Source organism: Pungitius pungitius, chromosome 17, assembly GCF_949316345.1.
Source record: "Pungitius pungitius chromosome 17, fPunPun2.1, whole genome shotgun sequence".
Taxonomy (NCBI): Eukaryota; Metazoa; Chordata; class Actinopteri; order Perciformes; family Gasterosteidae; genus Pungitius; species Pungitius pungitius.
In genome coordinates this window covers 13,297,991-13,313,567 of record NC_084916.1, presented here as the reverse complement: position 1 = coordinate 13,313,567, position 15,577 = coordinate 13,297,991, and the positions used below count along the sequence as shown (strand labels likewise).

The 15,577-nt window shown below is 46.0% G+C and overlaps 1 protein-coding gene across 1 annotated transcript; it reads right to left on the bottom strand.

Annotated features, from left to right (window-relative positions):
* Positions 1 to 518: 518 nt before the first annotated feature.
* On the bottom strand, positions 519 to 15,400 carry ptp4a2b (protein tyrosine phosphatase 4A2b). The gene is made up of 7 exons (XM_037474534.2): positions 15,246 to 15,400; positions 4,100 to 4,393; positions 3,673 to 3,781; positions 3,489 to 3,581; positions 3,272 to 3,402; positions 1,617 to 1,691; positions 519 to 926 (listed from the first exon to the last, which is right to left on the bottom strand). Exons 2-7 carry the CDS (start codon positions 4,102 to 4,104, stop codon positions 815 to 817), a joined length of 525 nt encoding a protein of 174 aa, XP_037330431.1. The 5' UTR covers positions 4,105 to 4,393; positions 15,246 to 15,400; the 3' UTR covers positions 519 to 814.
* Between the last annotated feature and the right edge of the window lie 177 nt (positions 15,401 to 15,577).

Genomic DNA, 15,577 nt, shown 5'->3' with positions numbered 1-15,577 from the left:
GGTGGACTGATTATTGCACTCCAAGATAAAAAATGGCTCTCAAAAGAAAACAAAAATAAAGTATTGGATAACAAAGTGTCCTTGCCCCTGCCAAACACATAACTGCCACACATATCATATCTTGTGAATAAATATTTCAGACATGTTTAAACTGAGTGAACCCCTAAACTGAAAGTGACTTTAAGCAAGTGAAGGGTAAAAGAAAATCATTACTGCATTGTCAGGTGAACCTTTGAGTTTTTTTTGTGCAAAAAATAAAACACCCATATACCAAAATGGACAGTCACAATATCTGTTCAATGATAAAAATGTTTTTTTTTTTTTTAAAAGGTACATTATTCTGGCCTAATCATAATATCTATCATTTGTGGAAATGAAGTCCAGTATATCATTTACCGATGCATCTTTTCATCAGCTTGGTTTGTGTAAAAAATAAAATTCACAAAATGGAAAATGGTATCCCATGATTACAACTGGAAAAAAGAAAAAGAAAAACAGGATGGACTCAAGTTGGAGAAAAAAAAAAAAAAGAAAAAAAAAAGAAAAAAGATAACTCTGGCCAGCGGTTGAACAGCATAACCGGGAGGCAGGCCTATGTGTGTGCTTTGACCTTCCATTCATTGGTTCGGCTGGTGGATCCCCAGATCTGGATTCATTAATTCGACTGATCAATTACCCATGACTCAGTGTTGACAAATCACAATAATTACTGATGCACTCTTCGTGGTTTTTTTTTTTTCCATTTTTTTTTAATCTCCCATTGTTGGAAGATCCCTTACGACGTGTGCGCGGCAGAGCTGCACGGACAGGCCGCCTACTGCACGCAGCAGTTGTGGCTGTTGGTATCCTTGAACTTCAGACGCATTTTGGGTCGGTATTTCTCGAGGTAGAGAAGCTGTTTGGAGTTGAAGGCTCCGCGTCTCTTCCTGTATTTAGGCAGAAGAGAAACGAAGGGCAAAAAAAAAGAAAAAAAAGAATGGATTATTACCCGTGACTTTGGGCAAAGAGCACGCAACAGCAAAAATGACATTAACAGCTGCAGTGACGTGCACATTCCTCCCATCCCTCAAATAACGTTAAGCCGTTATGGTTCCCTTTTTTTTTTTTTTTTTTTTTAAGTGGCCCGTGCATCGAACTCGCCCTGAGCACGTCCAGTGACTTGATGCCAGAGGGGGGGGGGGTCTGCTGAACATAAGCTTCAATTGGAAGCCTGGTAGTGTGTTTTGTCCTGCCGTGCTAGTTGCAGGGGCCTTCATCAGGTGTTAACTGTCAAAAGAAATGCCTTTGATCTTAGCTTAAAGCAAAGACTGGAAACAGGAGGGTGGGGAAGGGAAAAAAGGCACAAAAAACCCACCTGCCAGCACTGCTAATGCTTAATAAATTAAACGTTATGTTTGTCTAATCCCTACAAATACGCAAGTGAAGTTTGCAATTTGATGGGCCGCATTTCGTGGATGTGTTCATAAGACGCATGCTTTTAAAAAGTGACATTTTGCAAATAACGTCAAGCGGTTTAAATTTCACAAACGGTATTCTGTTCTTTACACAAACGCTCACTGATTTAAGACTCAATCTTTGTTAAAGCCTGTCAGTACAAAAGTAGGGAGGGTACTTACTGCCTTATGAACTGCACAGCATCCTCATACCTCATCCCATTCTCAATGAGGGCTAAGGCCACCAAGACTGGAGCTCTGGGAGGTGAAGAAATCCAGTGGACCAGTTCAAGGAGAGAGTGAGAATCAAAAGGAGGAGAGAAGGAGAACAGCAGATTAAATGCCAAGGTTCACATGGCTCCAAAGTAATATGATGGGGGGAGGGGGTGGGGTTGGGGGGGGTGTTTAAACCTGGGAAACAGGCCTGGGAAATCAACAGGGGTGCACAAGTTCACTGTTGCCCTGCTGCGACCCGGTGCGCACACACACACACACACACACACACACACACACACACACACAAAACGGTGATAAGTTACAGTAAGATAACCTTCTCCTTTCTCACCAGATGAGGGGAGAAAATAAATATACAAAGACAAAAAAAAACTACTTTCTAGACCACTGGGAGGGCCAGATCTCTGTTGACAGAGCATTTTCTGTCAGCCGCTCTTCTCACAAAATACACAAGGGAGATTTGTGAATTTTGTGAGAAAGAAAGGACTGGAAGAAAAAAAAAAAAAAAAAAACAAGGGATGAGAATATTGTTAAAGAACGGACAAAACAACAAGGAACACTGCTGCGGCCTTTCCCCGCTTCAAACCAGTAAGAAGGCTGGTTTAAAGCAGATCGGACTGCAGTAAACACGCATCAGGCAAGATCAGGAATTCTGAAAATACCAGTCCAACCAACACTGGTAATCATACGACCTCTGGAATGCCGCAGCAATGCAAAATGCTGGAAGCCATTGACAACAGATTGGCTTGTTTGTGCTACACTTGAACACCAGTTCTAACACGTCACAGGCTTCTGCCTTCTTTGTTTTCACACTTGTGTTCCTGCCCCCGCGAAAACGACATTGTCAGTACATCCTCATGACCAACGGACAGTTCGCTTGCAAATGCCGTGTCTTTCCAGTCTGCAGAAGCAACCAAGCGGCGTCGTCAATGAAAAGCTTCCAGAACACAAAAAAAAAAAAAAGAGCAGCGCCAAATCTGCATTGGCTTGGCATTATGCGTCAACTATCCAAAGACAGATTTTGACATCCAGCATGCCAAACATACGAATCTGCGAGAGTTACAGCCAATACAGACACCGGTTGAGCAGAAACTTGGCAGAGCGGTCGCCACGCCTACGGCATACCTGTGTGCGCTGCAAAAGGACTTGTTTTCACTCGAAAGGTGTTAAATGTTTGCATGACAGCCAGGGGACAGGGAGGGACAGCCAGGGGACAGGGAGGGACGGCCAGGGGACAGGGAGAGACGCACTGGCATGGGATACGGCGCGGCCCGTTCGGTTCGAGGACGCTGCACGTTGAGCGGCATCGGGCATGCAGCTTCGGAACCGTAAGGTTAATAGTGATCGAATGAAAATCGTGAGGCCGGGGCCGAGTCACGGCTCTACTGGGCCAGCCCGCTAGCGTTGTGCCACAGACCCTGCGGGAAAACGGAGCAATGGGAAACCTTTGGATTCAAACTTCAAAAACTTTCACACTAGCCAACGGAGTTGTCACTTACTGACGTTTGGGCACACCTTTAACGTAAAAATGTGAACAGCACAACAATCGGCGCGGCCTCGTGTCACATCTCCAGACAGAAAAAACGACGCGGCTCGCCGCTCACCGTCCGAGTCCTGCAACGCAGTGCACGGCGACGCAGCAGCCAGGCTCCTCTCGGAACTTGGTGTTGAGCAGCTTGAGCCAGTCGTCCACAATCTGGGTCGGAGGAGGGGCACCGTCGTCGAAAGGCCAGTCCTAGAGGACACCAAAGGTGAGTTAGAAAAAAAAAAAAAAAAGAAAATAAAAAGTTTCCACTACTGTGTGAGAGCGAGAACCCTTACCAGGACCTGAATCCCCTCCTTCTCTACCGGAGTCTTATCGTAAGTGGCATCACAAACTCTCACCAGTGTGTTCACGTCACACTTTTTCAGGTCCTGGTGCACAGGAAGAGAAAAGAGGTTGTTAGACACGGGTCGTGCAGACGAGCGCACACAGATGCCGGCGCCGGCAGAGGTTTGGGCGTACCTCGGTGAACTTGTTGAGCGTGGCGTTGGTGGGGTTGTGGGTGATGAGGAACCTCATGCACTCGTAGGCAATCTCGACTGCGGCGGGGCGGTTCATGTTGGCAAGACGGCTTTAAAAACAATTACAATAAAAATACTCTTACAAAACAAAAAGAAATTTTGGCTCAGAAGTCAGTGTTTATAAAAGGGTAGAATAAATAAAAACGACAACACGTGGTGAAGGATGGGTCGGGGAGGACAACAGGTGTTCTACTATGGGATGACGTACACAGGAAAGGGTAACAAAAAAGGATTAACAAGTCCACAGTACTCCGGGATGTAAAAATAAAAATAAAAAAATGAATTAATACAAAGCCAAAAAAGGGAAAAGAAGAATTTAAAAAAAGAAAAGATGGAGAGAATTTCCAGGAGTCATCCAATCAGTTTACCCCATTCAGGAGAGCTGTTTGTGATTGGCTGTTCAAGAAGAAAGCGGCGAGCAAAGGTTCGACGTATTGGATGGGTCAAGCCAGGGCAGTGGGGCCAAGGACTACGCAGTATCCCAGGGGGGCCGTTGGATGAGTCAGCAGTTCCTAGTGTGCTGGCGGTCAGGGGGGTTTCCGGGTAGCGTAGTCCCTCGGGGGGCGGCCGATTCACTTCTCCACGGAGGTGAGGTGCTGTGCCTGGCAGAATTCTCCACTCACACACGCCATAAAGGTACGGCTCAAGTCGACACAGAAAGCCTGCCGAGAGAGGAGACAGACGAGAGTCAGGTTGACGCGGCGGGAATGACATCACACACACACACACACACACACACATTTACGGGGACTAGCGGGCTCGACCAATGAACGGGCTTATTACAATCCTGTAAAACTCGCAGGCGCCATACTCCAAGAGAGGATTGATTGATTGATTGCCACCATGACAAATTATACAAAAAAATCTAAAAAATGTTTTTGAAGGTGAGCAACCTCTTACTGAAACAAACTGGAGCGCGACCATAAACTTGTGGGAACAATGGGGAAAATACAATTGCATCTGAAAAGTATAATTACACTCATGTACTTTAATTTCAGCCTTCGCTACATGTAATTGGGAGTTCCGAAATAGGCACCTTCATGATTGTACCTTCCAGCAACAGTTCTACATTATTTATGCCGTCCATAGTCCCATGTAGGCCTCGGAATTCTCTCAATCCCTGGAGACACACGGGCAAGAGTATAAAATAAAAAAAAACGCTATGCTGCACACAGACTACACCTTTGAATCAGAAGTCACCCCTTTTCCTTGAGCACTTGTGGCCAAAATGCTAAGTAATAACACGCTCTCCTTGGAACACAGTAACAGGTAATGTCTGGTCTGGAACCAGCCGGGGTGCAGTTAGTCAAACTGCCAGGTTCATGACAGCCTGAAACCAACCGCCACAAACTGGCTGGAACCGTCTCAGAGCAACAGGGGAGGGAAGGGCAGAGTAGAGGAAAAGTGGATGACGAGAGCGTATGTACACACACACACACAAGTGGTGGGCGGGAAACGGAGAGAAAGGGCTCGGACTTCAGCACCGTGTCACAGGCGGTAGTCACAAGGTGAGGATTGCAGGGTGGGCAAAGCTTCAAACAGGCCCGACCAATAAAGTCCCACGCTCCCCCTCTTCACCTACTTGAGACCGACACAAAACCCTCGGTGCTATTTACAACTCTTTCCATCCCCATCTCTCCCAGTCAGTCAGAATTCATTTCGGGGTATTGAACTTGATCGCGAGACGTATACATTTTGTACGGAGGCGTAAAAACCCCACCAGCTGGTTCCGTTTTTTTTATTTTTTAAAGGAGACATGTTTTTTCCAACGCCACCTGTCTAAACCACACCCACTTTCTCCTTGTTTTGTCTTTGCCAACCCACTACCACTGCGTCACTTGTCCTCTCAGTTTACTGTCAACCCCCTCTCCTCAATGCATTTTCGGCAGCAGCCGAGCTGATCAATGCCACCTGTACTCGCCGTCTGAGCAGTTCTAAAACGCTTTGTGGCATTTCGGCATGCGGGCTGCTGAAATTCAGACAAAAATAAAAAAGGATCCACACTTTGGGCTAGTTTGCTTCCAATCATCCCGGAAAGGAAAATGATTGGACAAGAGCAGGGGGCAGAAAACCTGTGCATTTACCAGTGAAACATCAGTGTGGAAAGGAGAGGTTACCGAGACCAGGTGGAAACCCTGTAAAACAAAGTAGCCAACAGACACCACAATGACAGCTCGTGCTAAAAGGCGATAAGCAGCTGGTTTGCGGATGGTTGCCCAGATGCAAAGTGACTTAATACACTCGGCACTTTTTAAATAGGGCCAAGCGTAGCGTTGAGAAGGGGCCAAAGACACACGAAAAGGCGGAGGTTTAAACTGGTACATGGACTGAAGACCATCTGAGCAAGATGGAATGAAGTAGTTAAGAGAGAGTGTTAATGACACCTACCACGTTGTTCTTTATCCCCTCATCATGATTCAGCCCTGCATACTTCTGCACTGATCCAATTGAGACGGCAGAAATAACTTCAGCGAGCTTATCAATAGGGAAGCAAGTAAACTGTGGCAACATCAAGCCAGCGCTGCAGGAACCACATGCAAATCACTCAGACATTTGCAAACCGCTTCTGCTCTCTACACAGTGCAGAGATGCGGGAAGAACAAAACAAACGCATACAGAGACACCCAATTGGTTTGTAGAGGCAAAAGCACGTTTTTAACCACACAGGAAACAAAAAGCAGAATATACGAAAGCCTTAAAGTGTAGACGTTCAGAGGAGTCAAAGCGGGTGAAGCGGCGATACGCTGCGACTTCACTCTTCACTCGCTCTATTGTTACACTGAAGAGTAGGTGTCACAGAGCACACAGATAATAGAAAAGAGATTGTGATGAACTGTTGCTGGAAACAGTACGAGCTACGAGCGTTTCTCTTCGAACGGGTACGTCCAAGACTGACAGTGTTTTAATAAGAGCTGTAATATGAACTGTCTGCTTCTGCGTATTGGTCACTGAACGTGATAAGGCGTGGCAGTTTGAGTGAGCAGAGCCCCGCTTTAAAAAGGGGGGGGGGGGGGGATCCGCTGAAACCCCATTTAGTGTGGCAGTATTTACAAAATACACGCACTAACAATATCAGCGCAACTATTTTTTCTTTATCGGTTGAATCATCTCAGATGCATTGATGAACTTGGCAGAGGGGTACAAAGGTGCCTCTTAAAAACCAATGAAGGAGAGGGGGCAGGAGGCTGAGTGCAGGGAGTAGCAGTGCCAGCTGATAAGAAAACCGCTGGATCTCAGAACAGAAAAGGCCACACAAACCTAAACAGGTGATAAAGTCACAAAAGAATGGGAATGGGGGGGGGGGATACAAAAAAAATAATTGAAGCGCAGTTCAGGTGCGAGTAATGAGGCAGCCTCTCATTTATCGTGATTTACGGTAGCAGATCACGCGATTCATTATCCTCCAATGGCAAAGCTTATGATATTGCAAATAGATTGGAACACTGCCTGTGGATGTCGTTACATAATGTTTATTTTTATAAAGATCTTTATTTAAAGCCTTCCACATTGCAAAGGACGTGACTGCCCCGTCGACTATCGGGTGGCGGCGGCCAATCCCCATCACTCGCGCATGGCCACCAAAATACATAAACTATTTAGCATTAGAGTCACGAGCTGGCCGGGGCAATACGTTTGCCACAAGACCGGGAGGCTTGTTCTAAAATTAGAACAGGAACATTCACCCAAACCGCAAATGTCTGGACACGAAATTTACAGACTGACATGGTAGAAAAAAAAGAAGAAAAAAAAGACACAAAATGTGCAATGTCTTGCCGCCCTTGCGAAAGACGTTAGTATTGCACGTAACTCGTTCTGGTGGTCTGAGGTTGCTCTTCAGCCTCGATGCGGTTTAGTCTGGAGCCAGAACGGGCATGACCAGACTGCACCGGCCCGAAGCAGCTGGTGGGCTTCTTTTGCTGTTGGATATGTGTGAGTGAGTGTGTGTGTGTGGGCTTCAAACTGAAGCAACACCTCCGATCAGCGGGAAAAGAAACGAGGCCGTAAGTCACAGGGGGAGTTTCTGTGGCCTCTGTGAATGCCAAATAGAAGATAACAGATACGCTTGGAAATGTCGACGTGGGGTTAGGGACAAAGGAATGGCGACACGAAGAAAGCTGGTACGTGTGGAGAAAAGAAATAAAGGACCCCCCCCCCCCCCCCCAAAGGACATAACAAAGGGGTACGACAAATTAACTTAAATGAGGAAGAAAGAAGTTAAGCAAAGAACTTGGCAGCAACTGTGGCTGAGATTAAACCGGAGGATCACACCTGCCCAACGGTCCAGCTGGGTCCTCGCAGTGACGTCAATGCTGTGCACAGGCTCGGTGGGGGGGGATCTCACCCAGATTTGAGTCTACCGTGCGGTCGCAGCAACAGGCAGAGCGTTTGATACGAGTGTCTCAGCAACCAGCTTCACCGACTGCTCTTGTCAGGGACTTGCACCGACCGGCGCCGTTTTTTCTGGAATGTTTGCCCACGTTGGTACGTTTGGCAGGCAGTGAAAGTTGGTGTCAAACCGGTGTGAGCGAGACCAAGCAAACTGGCCCATTTCAGAACTGTCTTTTACATGCATGGCAGGTGAGCCGTTCACATGGTGCCATTTCTAAACGCGGGTGTGTTACAACCGGAGATACGGACATTCGAATATCTGGTTGCGCATAAGGCACGTCAATAACAGGACAAATTAATACGAGACGTAACTACTTGTATAGGTAATTTCTTAAAGTTAACATACACAAAAACAAGTGAATTAAACGAATGGCCAAGATCGCAGCCCTTGGCGCCTCCCTCCCTCCCTCCCTGTCTGTCTGTCGGCCTCATAAACAAATGCGGAGTGACGATCACGAGTTTTGTGCAAGCAATTTATGGTCGCGAGTCCCAAATACGGCAGGATTCTTTCAGGGATTGAAACAATTGACATTAATTGAAGTTTATAGAACCGACATTTTCATGCAATATATAAGTCAGTACAGTAGCGCTCTACCCACAAAGCAGACAGTCGCAACCCCTGTGTGTTTTTTAACTGCTCAAATATATATTTCAATATACGACAGCCCTAGAAAATAGACACTAGGCGGCACAGTGCAACAAGCTGAACCTGCCGTATGACAGCAGTGCGCGGTGATGGTCATTCGATGTGAATGACCATTTAAACCGGAAGTCGGGACCCTCGTGTAGGAAAGTACACCTAAATCAAATATTGCATGTCACTAGCGGGTCACAAGGTAAGATAATGGACTTCATGCTGGATAAAGACAAAAGCATGCCATGGGATCTTGGCTCACGACTGACAGGGGCCGTCATGGTGGGGGTATACTGACAGGTCACCGCAGCATTCAGCAAACAGTACAGACACACACAGCAGCGTAGCGCAGCTCGCCCTCAACACCAGTTACGCTTGAAAACTAACTAACTTGTTTATTTGACAAACGCACAAGGAAGGAAGAAGACAAAGACATTAAACTACAATAAGCTAGTTAGGCTTCTAATACTCTCTCTGAGCCTCAGCAGTTTACAGAGTGTAACTACCATGACTGAAATCTGCAGACGTCGGCTTGTATGGAAATCTCCGGCAGAGAGACATAAGTGGTGCCGCTCCTCCCGTGGGCAGAACACCGGGCGGAAAGGGACACTTGGAGGTTGGGCAGATGATGTGTGGCCTCACGCTTTGTTTACGGAATTGTGATCATGTGGCCGCCCGCAGGGGAGGGTTCCAAGAACACCGTCTTAGGGGAAGAACTAATCTACAGAGAAATTGTTTCAGGCCATTTACAACAAGTGTTTTCTTGAAGTGACTGAGAAACACTTGGTGCTTGTTTTTAATTCATGCAAGTATAGAATGGGAACTTTGGCCTCTGTGCTTTTCAATTATTTTAATCAGTAGATATTTATTTTCTCAAATCTAAGACCATATTCGATACACTTAGCTAACTTTACAGATTGCTAACCCACATTTCTCTCCACCTAATTTGCAGCTCTTGTGGGCCACCCTTCAAGTTAAATTAGGTATAACTTGCCACAGGAATTTGCATGCAATGTGTTCAAACGCAGACGTTGGACTTCAGTAGATTGTGAAATTAGAAGCCCATATATTTATGAATACGTTTTGAATGAGAGTATAAAGGCTACCTGCCCTTGACCGACCTGTCAATTCGGGAGTTAACATGCACTAAAAACCATGATCAAACACACATACTCACCTCGGAGGTCTTGAACAATATCATCGACGTACTGCGCAAAGACGTGTTGTGTGGTTTGACACAGACAGCAAAAACACGCCTTCAAGATACGGGCTGTGAAACGATGTGCACTTCTCCTTCCTGATTAGAGCCACACATTGCTTCATGTATTCTAATGAAGCTCAGTATGTTGGGTTGTTGTAAATGGGTGCGCACCATAACAGTGGACACATTTTTGTTTCCTGTGTTATTGGCCTCAAATGCAATTTAATTTTCTTTTTGTGGTCCATGCTCCTGTATAAATGTTTTACAGAAAAAGTCATCCAATTAAGAATGATGAAAAAGGTCCTGATGGCGTTTACTTTAACACCTAGATGGACATCTTCAGTTAGTCTCTTTCATGACAACAGGTGACCTCGCTCTGCTCCCAGAGGACAGGAGCTAATCTTCCCGCAGAGCCCTTCTTGTATTGGCTTCTTGTGTCTTTGTAAACTGGGCTGGAGAGGGAAGAGAATATGAACCCCCCCCACCCCCCGCTGCCCCAACCACCCCGTATTTCCATGAACAGAAGAAAACCCCACATGCATGGCAAAGCCCATTTATTGCACTGCTTTGCGGCCTCTGAGTGAGCTCAGATAAACAGTGTGACGATCAAAGGCTGAGGTGGAGGGCTGGGGGTGGGGGGCCAGGCAAGGACTGATCCATCTCTGGAAAAAAAGGAAATCTCGCCGTTTAAACTTTGAAATACCACTTCTCACGACCTTTATGATAGACAATAAGCAAATAACTCAAAAAAAGCTCTCAAAAGAGCCAAAAGCAGGAGGTCGACAAAATGTGTGACGTGTTCAAAATGAGCATCCACACTTCAGCAATGCGTTTCTATGTGCTACTAACGTATTAATCCCTCTACATTAATGCGTATCCATTTTTGGGAAAATACAGATGGATCATCCCACACACAGATGGAATACAAAGTTACATTTTCCAAGTTTCCATGTGGAATATGGGTCGAGGGACTATATTCCACCATCTCTGAGCCCATTTGATAAGTCATAATCTCATGTCACGAGCCTCAAATCGGATACAGGATGAGATCTGCCTCGACAGACTCTTCCGTCATAGCAGCAAGCCACACCTCTACCGCTTTGCCAACACATCGCGGCATGCATAGAAATACTAAAGGCCACAGCCAAACTAATGCGTTTAAAACCCAAAATGATCCACGTAGGCAGGGGTCCTCTGAGCATGTGGGTGCCGCTGTAAACAGGAAGTTGATTGGTAGCTTGGTCACAAAGCCATGTAATCTTTAGGGTTAGCTCTTTGTTTTATAGTGAAAACCGATGCCTATTAGGTATTGCTCCATCCAATTCCTCACACAACCTGTGTTTCTCACTAGTTTTTGCTGTTTTGTTGTCCCCTGTACACACCGTCCTGTCGTACTGGAGCGCATTCATGCTGTGGTTGGCTTACCGTTTTTGGGAACTTTATAACAGTTGTGCAGAACACAATGCGAGCGAATAGGAACAGGGAAGTCAATAAAATGGCTGTGCACGCCGCTCACCATTCACTCCAACAATAGCTTGCATGTTCCCTGCATTATAAAATGCAGTGTAAACATGGTAATCGACTTTGGTAATGCATTATCCAGGATGGGTTAATCATGGGTAGTCAAACCGCAATCAAGCTGTTATCTTTTGCTGCTGCATGTCCTCCAAATCCTCACTGCAAAGGCAGCATTTTCTAATGCGTCCATTTGGGGATTTTTAAAACTCTTGAGTGGAGTAGAAGATAGGGATGCTCGCCCAAAACCCTGTTCTAAAAACAGGGACCGATACGACAATATGAAAAATAGTATTAGTATCAATACAATCCCAATGAAACCCCCTCCCCAGTCGACACTAGGCGTAAACATAGCTTAGATATGCCTTTTCTAAACTAGTGTGTATGTAACCTAAAACTGTGACGAGCGATTTGATCTGTCTTCCGATTCGTTAATCAAGATACAAGTTGTTCCTCTCACATGACAGTTTATAATTACTTCCATTCTGACAACTTACTGTACACCTACTCTGAAGCTAAAAGGTTTTTGTGTGCATGCGTGACTCGATTACGCACACAGCATTGTAATGTTCTAAGTTTCAGGCAGACGCTCGGCAACAGACAGGAGGATATATGCTCACATTTTGGCAGCGAGGTGGAGCGTCCCACTGTGACATCTATTCTTCCGACATTTGGAAACTAAGTTGGCTCTCTGACAGCAGCATCGGGTTGATGCCTGTTGCCATACCAACGATTATCTCAGCAGTAGCAACAAGTGCTCCTGTCGGGAATTGTGGAGTCCCTTGTGAACAGATCAGAGGAGAGCAACTGTGCACTCCTAAAACATTTGCAGAGCAAAGCTGAAAACGCCATATGCAAAATTGAGCAGGGTGAGGGGTTACAGCTGCTGAACTGAATTCAGAAATCCAACTTCCTACAGGCAATGACGATAGGCCCTCAGTGTGATTTTGAATTAAAAAAAAAATTATGGCCTCAATGAATTACATGGAGGTCTTGTTGTGAAGTAGTGACACATTTAACAAGCAAAAGAGTTCCTAGGCAATCGAAAACACAGCAAATATGTTCATATGCAATAACACAGCCGTTTCTAGACTACAGCTGCTTCAAAACGAACATATTCTGGATCTGTAAAGGTGAGCAAGTACATACAAACAAAAGCTCTAATAACAATAACAACACACGCTACTGTAGCATGTTTTGGCAAAGGACAGTGTTATGACCTGCTAACTGAAGCTCTGCTCACAGCAGCTGGACAAGGTAACTGTAAACACAAATAACAAAAGGAGGAGCCTATTCCCACCTGTTGCTATAGTTTCAGGAGGCAGCCTTGCAGCAGCAGCATCTAGAAGAGTCCTCGATCTGTCAGATGCTGCCAGTGACACGGAGCCGGTCTTTGCCTCATCCCAGCGCCGTGGCAACAACTGTCAACGAACACCGTGCCGACGAGGGCTTGATTCGTTAACCCCCCCACAGGAAAACATACAAGGTGCCCATGGCTACCAGGGCATAACTGACAAAAAAACATTTTGTGCATCTAATCCTTGTGTTCCTCTTTTTAACACAACAAAACTGCTCTGGAGCAGCACATAGCAAAACCAAAAGTGTGTGTCTCAAAAACACCCGGGGGCATAAATAGATTTGAAATTGGCCAGATCTGTTCATCCGGTCACTCCGGAACAGGCCGCTTCAACCTTACCCTTCAACAGCCCGTATATCCACTATGAAGGCCAGCAGGCTACAACATAGGTGTTCATCTCCCCCGGTAACCTTTGTGGTAAGTTGGTGTCACGTTACTGTACTCTGGGCTCGCCTTTCTTTGTTCCAGTAACCAAGACTGAGAACTTGTCACATTGCCTTTTTTGGGGGGGCTTTATTGCCGCATATAGAGAGGAATCACCCATCTGCTGGTGTAAGATTGTGTAATGCTGCTAGTTACAAAAGTAAGGTGGTGCAAGCATGACTTGAAGTGCGGTGTCTCGGAGATGGAGGCTTCCTACTGTATACAGCCTGTTTTTAGCTACGGGCCGTGCCCCGGAGTGGACTGAGAGGAGCGATGCTATTTCTACATCGGGCTGTCAATTAGCTATAACATCAAGCAGGTCACCCAGTGTCCCACTTGCACAATAAATAAAAAAAAGTGAACAGAGCATTAAGACTCCATTGGTCGGATATGCGAAATCCGTGTCTCTCTCACATGTCTTTGTTTGTATTACATAAAAAGGTGGTACAGTGTAATAACAGGAGCCATGTATTAATTCTACAGTGTAATGCCATGCCCGGTTTTGCATCGCATCTTCTTTACTCACTGTAGGCAAATTGGGTCACCTTGCTCTGAGTCATGAGCAGGAATGTAATTAGCTTACCTGTTACACCAGTTATTCATTGACTCATCAACCCACGTTGGTGGGAGTGTTTAAAAGCTTTTCTTTTGTATCAGCAAGCCACTGGCATTTATTACAGAGGAGAGAGGGAGACCATTGGAAGGTCATAAATTGAAAAACGAGAGGCATGGGAATGTGCTGTGGCCTTTAGGTTCACAGCTGCTCCACTCAACTTCCTCCCCAAGTGCATTTCCTCGTTTCCCTTCGACCAACATGGCTGATTTTCGTTTTTTTTTTTAACAAACAAGATACGGCTAAATTATAGACCCCACACAACGCGGGGATAGCTCCATTTTACACGAAAGGCAGACACATTCCCGGCCAACGAACAATTAAAAGAGACAACACAAACGGTCACGGAAGATACCACAAACAACGGAGAGGAAATATGGAGTTTTGTCCACCCCAGTCGGCGTGTCGTTAGGATGTTAGCTTGGGCGTGCGGGCTTCAAATGAAGTAGGCAAGCACGCTACGGGTCAAGATCTGCCACAAAGGGCGGAAGGCAGCTAGCTTGGTCGCCATCTCTACCTCTAGCCGAGAGTCTACTACCGTCACCGACGTCCGTCGAGTCCACCGACAGCTGAAGAAGCCGAAATTACCGGTGATCGCGGTCACTGGTTATTGTTTAAATATGTCAATAGTGTCGCAAACGCCGATACAGCACTTGGTACATTAAAACAGAAAAACCGTGAACGTTACACTAGATGTTGTTCGAGAGAGGCTTCCTCTTACTGATACGCAAAGACTTCATTGCATAGCTATGGGGTTAGCTCTTATTTTTATGAAATTGCAGACGACGTTCAGGTTGGACAATAATATGGCGTCTAACCACAATGTAATGTACTGGCAAATAAAACCGAATCCCAGCGGCCCCGCCACTGATGCTTGAAGCCGTGACGTTAGAGATGATTCTTACTATTACTCTCGGTTATAGCTTTAACGTTAGCCCTCATATCAAGCTAACGTAGCTTCATTAGCTAGCAGGCTAGCCGAGCTAACCGTCCCTTTGCCTTTCCCAAGCAACACTTGGAAACCAGTCCCCAAATGGGCCAAGAATCGCGAGTGTACGTCTTCTGAGGGAAGATAACACCGATTGAAAAAAGGGGGGTTTATTGTTTCCACTTGTTAACAACATTTAGAATAGAGTAGCTTTCACGTTACGTGGCCGGTAAACTCTCGTTAGCCGTTTGCTCTGCGAGCTAACGTTAACGAGGCTACACACGGGTTGGTCTGCTCTCACAAACTTCCTCGAGCTCCCTTGTGTAGTAACGATCGGTTTACAACGTGTAACCCAACTTTTAATCAGGCTTGTGCGGATCGGCGTTACCGCCGTCGCGTACGGAGACACGTCCTAAACGGGCAACTATAGTTAGCGAAGTTATCGGGTACTTACAAAGAGCAGGCTGAACATTGAAATCCCGTGACTACCCCGGAGAAAGTGGAGGGAGTGTAGAAATTGCTGCCAGGTTGCCTTTTTGTTCCACTTCAATGTGGCAGCTTGAATTCTCGTCGGAGGTCGGGAACTGTTGTTGGGGAGGAGCCGCCTGAGGTCGTCTAAATGTTCAGGGACCATCGGAAATATGAAAGACCGCGCCGCCCAAGTCAACACAGTGGGGAAACACACGGGAAATCTGTCACTTTCTGAGGGGGAAAACGTACACACGTCGAGGTGGTGACCAGTGACCACAAGCTATAGATTCATAGTATAACAAATGAAGAAATAAA

Excerpts from the sequence above, each read along its gene's own strand:
- ptp4a2b (XM_037474534.2), bottom strand. Across the intron at positions 1,692-3,271 it reads TGCGTTGCAGGACTCGGACG|AGCTCCAGTCTTGGTGGCCT; the intron begins GTGAGCGGCGAG and ends TTCACCTCCCAG. Across the intron at positions 927-1,616 it reads GCTGTGCAGTTCATAAGGCA|GAAGAGACGCGGAGCCTTCA; the intron begins GTAAGTACCCTC and ends GCCTAAATACAG.